Source organism: Triticum dicoccoides, chromosome 2B (assembly GCF_002162155.2).
Source record: "Triticum dicoccoides isolate Atlit2015 ecotype Zavitan chromosome 2B, WEW_v2.0, whole genome shotgun sequence".
Lineage (NCBI taxonomy): Eukaryota > Viridiplantae > Streptophyta > Magnoliopsida > Poales > Poaceae > Triticum > Triticum dicoccoides.
Window position 1 is genome coordinate 772,806,060 of NC_041383.1, and position 9,449 is coordinate 772,815,508.

Here is a 9,449-nt window from a genome sequence, read left to right on the forward strand (position 1 = left end):
CACCCACATCTGTCTAGGCCCTCTCTTCCTATTTGCATTAATAAGTTAAGTAAACGTGTTTACTGGTAATCAGAGTGATGACCGAGTGAGACACAACACGGTCCACTTTCCAGTTGCAGTGGCCGGCTGGTATCGTTGAAACCATGGCCACCGGCCTCCGGTTTTCCCTGCCCGTCCGCGTCTCCCCAAGAGCAGAGCATGTGGCCAAAAATCCTACTTAACCTACGTGTTGCAAAAAGGAGGATTGTTATTAGTATAATAATCACTTGCATATCCTAAGGGGGGAAGAAGATTACCGCACGCTGCGTGCCACGAATAGTCGAATAAACTCTACCTTGGCAGATTTTCGTGATTGAGCGATCTTTATCTTCCCGTGTGCTAAAAACAAGACAATTCATGGGCCACCACGAAGCCTGATCTGATCTGACGTAGTAGCACAGTGCAGCAGCACGCAACTTGTGGCACAAGCGGCGCGCCGCATCTCCCGACGTCGGCGTCCGACAACAACCTGAAGCGCCAAGGCCGCCGGCACTGCACCCGGTTTCCGCCCACGAGGCCACAAACCATGCGCGCGCCCTTACGTACGAGGCAGCCACGGCCGGCACCGGCAGCACGTACGGTTCACATGCCGACAACGGCGTCTCCTATAAAACTACCGTGAGGAGCACCGCCATTTCGCAGGCAGCTGAGCACACTACTACACACACGGCAACAGCATCGAACGAAGCACTCACTCGAGCACCTCGATATCTGCAATCCTACGGTTGGTCAGATGGCCTCGTCCTGGGCGGCGGCGATGAGCGTGGGCGCGGGCACGGTGGAGGCGCTCAAGGAGCGGCACGCCGGGCTGTGCCGCTGGAACTACCGCGCCCTCCCGTGCGTCCAGCAGCGCGCTGGTACCGCGGCCGCCGGGAACGGCAAGACCATGGCGGCGGCCTCTGCCGGCGGGGCGGCGGCGAGGAGGAGGAAGGCGAGGCAGGAGCAGGAGGAGGAGCTCCGGACAGTCATGTACCTCAGCAACTGGGGACCAAACAACTAACTAGCCGGTTGCTCATCAGTCCCCTGTTCTTCCTAGTGGCCAGAATGGTGCACCGTGCACAAGCTGCACCAGGTCGTCCGGCTGGATCTGCATGTGAACTGTGAACACAGCATGCTCCTTCTCGAGCTTGTGTAAAAAGTACTCCCTAAAAGATCTTTTACAGAGGGAGTACTGGTTAAACTGAAGAGAAGACGAAATGTCCACATCTATGCCGCACACTAGATTCCCATTACCTGTGTGCTCCACGAGCGAATCAGAAACCATACGTCGCACTCTCCCTCCCACAATCTGTGTGCACGCACGACCGTTTCAGTTTCGTCCACACGTGAGACTGCCGGCCACCGGTTACTCATGGACGGCCAATACCGCACGCCGGAAGAGAAGGACACCGGCATGTCGACGATGCGACGAAGAACCAATCGACTCAGGCTCAGCAATCTGATGGATTTGGAGCCCAACCGTACTACACGGCACCACGGTCCACGTTATGTGCCGCACTTTGCTCCCATATACGGTCGTCTGAATTTACAGATGCCTTCGTATGGTCCATCTCTTTTTTTTTTCTAAATGTTCGTCATCCTTGTTAAGTACTACTCCCTCTGTCCCATAATGTAAGATGTTTTTTGACATTAGTGTAGTGTCAAAAAATGTCTTACATTATAGAACAGAGGGAGTATTTTCTTTCGAAACTAAGGGGAAAATTTTGCCTCATCCAAACGGAGTCCATCGCCATGCCTGAGGCTTCGGTGCTGCACGCCATGCGGTAGCTATGTCTAAGCCCTACTTGGCATGTGCCTGTTCCTTGTTACTACGGGGCTGTTTGGTTCTAGGCCTTGCATTGCCACACTTTGTCACATATTTTTGCCAAGTTTGCCTAAGGTTAGTTCATCAAAATGAGAGCCACAAGTTGGCAAGCCTAAGGGAATCTTGCTACATTTTTTGTGTGTATGCCATGTGAGGCCCTAGTGTGGCTTGCCTAAAGTGTGGCTTGAACCAAACACTCACCTAAGTTGATCAAATTTGCTTAATCTTAGGTGTGGTAATCTTTACCAAAGTTAGTCACAAACCAAACAGCCCCTACGTATTTTGTTCTGCACCCCGAGGGGAAAACGAAAACTGTACATTCTGCTATCGAAGAAGACAGTCCGAATTTTGCAAACCCGGTCACCGGACTGGAAAAAGTATACTCCCAAAAGGATCTTTTACAGAGGGAGTAGTGGTTAAGCTGGAGAGAAGACGAAATGTCCACATCTTTGTCGCAGACTAGATTCCCGTTACCTGTGTGCTCCACAAGCGAAACAAAAACCATACGTCGCCCTCTCCACCATAGAGACACAACAATTGATCCTTGAGATCTCTTAGCCGTGTGCGGTGCCCCCCTCCACCATAGTCCTTGATAATATTGTAGCGGTGCTTAGACGAAGCCCTGCGACGGTAGAACATCAAGATCGTCACCACGCCGTCGTGCTGACGGAACTCTTCCCCGACACTTTGCTGGATCGGAGTCCGGGGAATGTCATCGAGCTGAACGTATGCTAGAACTCGGAGGTGCCGTAGTTTCGGTGCTTGATCGGTCGGGCCGTGAAGACGTACGACTACATCAACCGCGTTGTTCTAACACTTCCGCTTTCGGTCTACGAGGGTACGTGGACATCACTCTCCCCTCTCGTTGTTATGCATCACAATGATCTTGCGTGTGCGTAGGAAATTTTTTGAAATTACTACGTTCCCCAACAGTGGCATCCGAGCCAGGTTTTATGCGTAGATGTTATATGCACGAGTAGAACACAAGTGAGTTGTGGGCGATACAAGTCATACTGCTTACCAGCATGTCATACTTTGGTTCAGCGGTATTGTTGGATGAAGCGGCCCGGACCGACATTACCTGTACGCTTACACGAGACCGGTTCTCCCGACGTGCTTTGCACAGAGGTGGCTAGCGGGTGTCAGTTTCTCCAACTTTAGTTGAACCGAGTGTGGCTACGCCCGGTCCTTGCGAAGGTTAAAACAGCACCAACTTGACAAACTATCGTTGTGGTTTTGATGCGTAGGTAAGAACGGTTCTTGCTAAGCCCGTAGCAGCCACGTAAAACTTCCAAGAACAAAGTAGAGGACGTCTAACTTGCTTTTGCAGGGCATGTTGTGATGTGATATGGTCAAGACGTGATGCTATATTTTATTGTATAAGATGATCATGGTTTGTAACCGAGTTATCGGCAACTGGCAGGAGCCATATGGTTGTCGCTTTATTGTATGCAATGCAATCGCCCTGTAATGCTTTACTTTATCAGTAAGCGGTAACGATAGTCGTAGAAACATAAGATTGGCGAGACGACAACGATGCTACGATGGAGATCAAGGTGTCGCGCCGGTGACGATGGTGATCACGATGGTGCTTCGGAGATGGAGATCACAAGCACAAGATGATGATGGCCATATCATATCACTTATATTGATTGCATGTGATGTTTATCATTTATGCATCTTATCTTGCTTTGATTGACGGTAGCATTTTAAGATGATCTCTCACTAATTATCAAGAAGTGTTCTCCCTGAGTATGCACCGTTGCGAAAGTTCTTCGTGCTGAGACACCACGTGATGATCGGGTGTGATAGGCTCTACGTTCAAATACAACGGGTGCAAAACAGTTGCACACGCAGAATACTCAAGTTAAACTTGACAAGCCTAGCATATACAGATATGGCCTCGGAACACGGAGACCGAAAGGTCGAACGTGAATCATATAGTAGATATGATCAACATAGTAATGTTCACCATTGAAACTACTCCATCTCACGTGATGATCGGACATGGTTTAGTTAATTTGGGTCACGTGATCACTTAGATGACTAGAGAGATATCTGTCTAAGTGGGAGTTCTTAAGTAATATGATTAATTGAACTTAAATTTATCATAAACTTAGTACCTGATAGTATTTTGCTTGTCTATGTTTGTTGTAGATAGATGGCTCGTGCTGTTGTTCCGTTGAATTTTAATGCGTTCCTTGAGAAAGCTAAGTTGAAAGATGATGGTAGCAATTACACGGACTAGATCCGTAACCTGAGGATTATCCTCATTGCTGCACAGAAGAATTACGTCCTGGAAGCACCGCTGGGTGCCAGACCTGCTGCAGATGCAACTGACGATGTTAAGAACGTCTGGCAGAGCAAAGCTGATGACTACTCGATAGTTCAGTGTGCCATGCTTTACGGCTTGGAACCGGGTCTTCATCGACATTGTGAACGTCATGGAGCATATGAGATGTTTCAGGAGTTGAAGTTAATATTTCAAGCAAATGCCCAGTTTGAGAGATATGAAGTCTCCAATAAGTTCTATAGCTGTAAGATGGAAGAGAATAGTTCTGTCAGTGAACATAAACTCAAAATGTCTGGGTATAATAATCACTTGATTCAACTGGGAGTGAATCTTCCTGATGATAGTGTCATTGACAGAATTCTTCAATCATTGCCACCAAGCTACAAGAGCTTCGTGATGAACTATAATATGCAAGGGATGGACAAGACTATCCCGAGCTCTTTGCAATGCTAAAGACTGCGGAGGTAGAAATCAAGAAGGAGCATCAAGTGTTGATGGTCAATAAGACCACCAGTTTCAAGAAAAAAGGTAAAGGGAAGAAGAAGGGGAACTTCAAGAAGAACAGCAAGCAAGTTGCTGCTCAAGAGAAGAAACCCAAATCTGGACCTAAGCCTGAGACTGAGTGCTTCTACTGCAAGCAGACTGGACACTGGAAGCGGAACTGCCCCAAGTATTTGGCGGATAAGAAGGATGGCAAGATGAACAAAGGTATATGTGATATACATGTTATTGATGTGTACATTACTAATGCTCGCAGTAGCACCTGGGTATTTGATACTGGTCCTGTTGCTAATATTTGCAACTCGAAACAGGGACTACGGATTAAGCGAAGATTGGCTAAGGACGAGGTGACGATGCGCGTGGGAAATGGTTCCAAAGTCGATGTGATCACGGTCGACACGCTACCTCTATATCTACCATTGGGATTAGTTTTAGACCTGAATAATTGTTATTTGGTGCCAGCATTAAGCATGAACATTATATCTGGATCTTGTTTGATGCGAGACGGTTATTCATTTAAATCAGAGAATAATGGTTGTTCTATTTATATGAGTAATATCTTTTATGATCATGCACCCTTGAAGAGTGGTCTATTTTTATTAAATCTCGATAATAGTGATACACATATTCATAATGTTGAAGCCAAAAGATGCAGAGTTGATAATGATAGTGCAACTTATTTGTGGCACTGCCATTTGGGTCATATTGGTGTAAAGCGCGTGAAGAAACTCCATACTGATGGACTTCTGGAATCACTTAATTATGAATCATTTGGTACTTGCGAACCATGCCTCATGGGCAAGATGACTAAAACACCATTTTCCAGAACTATGGAGAGAGCAACAGATTTGTTGGAAATCATACATACAGATGTATGTGGTCCGATGAATGTTGAGGCTCGTGGCAGATATCGTTATTTTCTCACCTTCACAGATGATTTAAGCAGATATGGGAATATCTACTTGATGAGACATAAGTCTGAAACTTTTGAAAAGTTCAAAGAATTTCAGAGTGAAGTTGAAAATCATCGTAACAAGAAAATAAAGTTTCTACGATCTGATCGTGGAGGAGAATATTTGAGTTATGAGTTTGGTCTACATTTGAAACAATGCGGAATAGTTTCTCAACTCACGCCACCCAGAACACCACAGCGTAATGGTGTGTCCGAACGTTGTAATCGTACATTACCAGATATGGTGCGATCTATGATGTCTCTTACTAATTTACCGCTATCGTTTTGGGGTTATGCTTTAGAGACGGCCGCATTCACATTAAATAGGGCAGCATCAAAATCCGTTGAGACGATGCCTTATGAACTGTGATTTGGCAAGAAACCAAAGTTGTTGTTTCTTAAAGTTTGGGGTTGCGATGCTTATGTGAAGAAACTTCAACCAGATAAGCTCGAATCCAAATCGGAAAAATGTGTCTTCATAGGATACCCAAAAGAGCCTATTGGGTACACCTTCTATCACAAATCCGAGGGCAAGATCTTTGTTGCTAAATTCGGATCCTTTCTAGAGAAGGAGTTTCTCTCGAAAGAAGTGAGTGGGAGGAAAGTAGAACTTGATGAGGTAACTGTACCTGCTCCCTTATTGGAAGGTAGTTCATCACAAGAACCGGTTCCTGTGACAACTACACCAATCAGTGAGGAAGCTAATGATATTGATCATGAAACTTCAGCTCAAGTTACTACCGAACCTCGTAGGTCTACCAGAGTAAGATACGCACCAGAGTGGTATGGTAATCCTATTCTGGAAGTCATGTTACTTGACCATGGCGAACCTACGAACTATGAGGAAGCGATGATGACCCCAGATTCCGCGAAATGGCTTGAGGCCATGAAATCTAAGATGGGATCCATGTATGAGAACAAAGTATGGACTTTGGTTGACTTGCCCGATGATTCGGCAAGCCATCGAGAATAAATGGATCTTCAAGAAGAAGACTGACGCTGATGGTAATGTAAATGTCTATAAAGCTCGACTTGTTGGGAAAGTTTTTCGACAAGTTCAAGGGGTTGACTACGATGAGACTTTCTCACCCGTGGCGATGCTTAAGTCTGTCCGAATCATGTTAGCAATTTCTGCATTTTATGATTATGAAATTTGGCAAATGAATGTCAAAACTGCATTCCTAAATGGATTTCTGGAAGAAGAGTTGTATATGATGCAGCCGGAAGGTTTTATCGATTCAAAATGTGCTAACAAAGTGTGCAAGCTCCAGCGATCCATTTATGGACTGGTGCAAGCATCTCGGAGTTGGAATAAACGCTTTGATAGTGTGATCAAAGCATATGGTTTTATACAGAATTTTGGAGAAGCCTGTATTTACAAGAAAGTGAGTGGGAGCTCTGTAGCATTTCTAATATTATATGTGGATGACATATTGTTAATTGGAAATGATATAGAATGTCTGGATAGCATAAAGGGATACTTGAATAAGAGTTTTTCGATGAAAGACCTCGGTGAAGCTGCTTACATATTGGGCATCAAGATCTATAGAGATAGATCAAGACGCTTGATTGGACTTTCACAAAGCACATACCTTGATAAAGTTTTGAAAAAATTCAAAATGGATCAGGCAAAGAAAGGGTTCTTGCCTGTGTTACAAGGTGTAAAGTTGAGTCAGACTCAATGCCCGACCACATCAGAAAATAGAGAGAAAATGAAAGATGTTCCCTATGCTTCAGCCATAGGCTCTATCATGTATGCAATGCTGTGTACCAGACCTGATGTATGCTTAGCAATAAGTTTAGCAGGGAGGTACCAAAGTAATCCAGGAGTGGATCACTGGACAGCGGTCAAGAATATCCTGAAATACCTGAAAAGGACTAAGGATATGTTTCTCGTTTATGGATGTGACAAAGAGCTAATTGTAAATGGTTACGTTGATGCAAGCTTTGACACTGATCCGGACGATTCTAAATCGCAAACCGGATACGTGTTTATATTGAACGGGGGAGCTGTCAGTTGGTGCAGCTCTAATTAAAGCGTCGTGGCGGGATCTACATGCGAAGCGGGGTACATAGCTTCTTTGGAAGCAGCAAATGAGGGAGTCTGGATGAAAGAGTTCATTTCTGATCTAGGTGTCATACCTAGTGCATCGGGACCAATGAAGATTTTCCGTGACAATACTGGTGCAATTGCCTTGGCAAAGAAATCCAGATTTCACAAGAGGACCAAGCACATCAAGAGACGCTTCAATTCCATCCGGGACCAAGTCCAGGTGGGAGACATAGAGATATGCAAGATACATACGGATCTGAATGTTGCAGACCCGTTGACTAAGCCTCTTCCACGAGCAAAACATGATCAGCACCAAGACTCCATGAGTGTTAGAATCATTATTGTGTAATCTAGATTATTGACTCTAGTGCAAGTGGGAGACTGAAGGAAATATGCCCTAGAGGCAATAATAAAGTTATTATTTATTTCTTCATATCATGATAAATGTTTATTATTCATGCTATAATTGTATTAACCGGAAACATAATACATGTGTGAATACATAGACAAACATAGTGTCACTAGTATGCCTCTACTTGACTAGCTCATTAATCAAAGATGGTTATGTTTCCTAACCATAGACATGTGTTGTCATTTGATTAACGGGATCACATCATTAGGAGAATGATGTGATTGACTTGACCCATTCCGTTAGCTTAGCGCTTGATCGTTTAGTATGTTGCTATTGCTTTCTTCATGACTTATACAAGTTCCTATAACTATGAGATTATGCAACTCCCGTTTGCCGGAGGAACACTTTGTGTGCTACCGAACGTCACAACGTAACTGGGTGATTATAAAGGAGCTCTACATGTGTCACCAAAGGTACATGTTGAGTTGGTGTATTTCGAGATTAGGTTTTGTCACTCCGATTGTCGGAGAGGTATATCTGGGCCCTCTCGGTAATGCACGTCACTATAAGCCTTGCAAGCAATGTAGCTAATAAGTTAGTTACAGAATGATGCATTACATAACGAGTAAAGAGACTTGCCAGTAACGAGATTGAACTAGGTATTGGATACCGATCGAATCTCGGGCAAGTAACATACCGATGACAAAGGGAACAACGTATGTTGTTATGCGTTTTGACCGATAAAGATCTTCGTAGAATATGTAGGAGCCAATATGAGCATCCAGGTTCCGCTATTGGTTATTGACCGGAAACAGTTCTAGGTCATGTCTACATAGTTCTCGAACCCGTAGGGTCCGCACGCTTAAGGTTTCGATGACAGTTATATTATGAGTTTATGAGTTTTGATGTACCGAAGTTTGTTCGGAGTCCCGGATGTGATTACGGACATTAAGAGGAGTCTCGAAATGGTCGAGACATGAAGATTGATATATTGGACGACTATATTCGGACACCGGAATGGTTCCGGGAGTTATCGGATATATACCGAAGTACCGGGGGGTTACCGGAACCCCCCCCCCCAAGGTTAATGGGCCTCATGGGCCCAAGTGGAGGAAGAGGAGAGGCGGCCAAGGGGCAGCCGCGCGCCCCTTCCTCCCCCCCCCCAAGTCCGAATTGGACAAGGAGGGGGGTGGTGCCCCCCTTTCCTTTCTCCCTCTCTCTCCTTCCCTCTCCTCTCCTACTCCAACAAGGAAGGGAGGGATTTCTAGTCACGCCTCCTCCTGGCCTGCCGCACCTCCCCCCTTGCTCCTTTATATACGGGGGCAGGGGGGCACCCTGGAGACACAACAATTGATCCTTGAGATCTCTTAGCCGTGTGTGGTGCCCCCCTCCACCATAGTCCTCGATAATATTGTAGCGGTGCTTAGGCGAAGCCCTGCGACGGTAGAACATCAA

The 9,449-nt window shown here is 45.4% G+C and overlaps 1 protein-coding gene across 1 annotated transcript; it reads left to right on the top strand.

The window, feature by feature from the left end:
- The first annotated feature begins 686 nt into the window (after positions 1-686).
- LOC119368722 lies at positions 687-1,634 on the top strand. The gene has a single exon (XM_037633897.1). It carries the CDS (start codon positions 773-775, stop codon positions 1,037-1,039), a length of 267 nt encoding a protein of 88 aa, XP_037489794.1. The 5' UTR covers positions 687-772; the 3' UTR covers positions 1,040-1,634.
- The last annotated feature ends 7,815 nt before the right edge of the window (positions 1,635-9,449 follow it).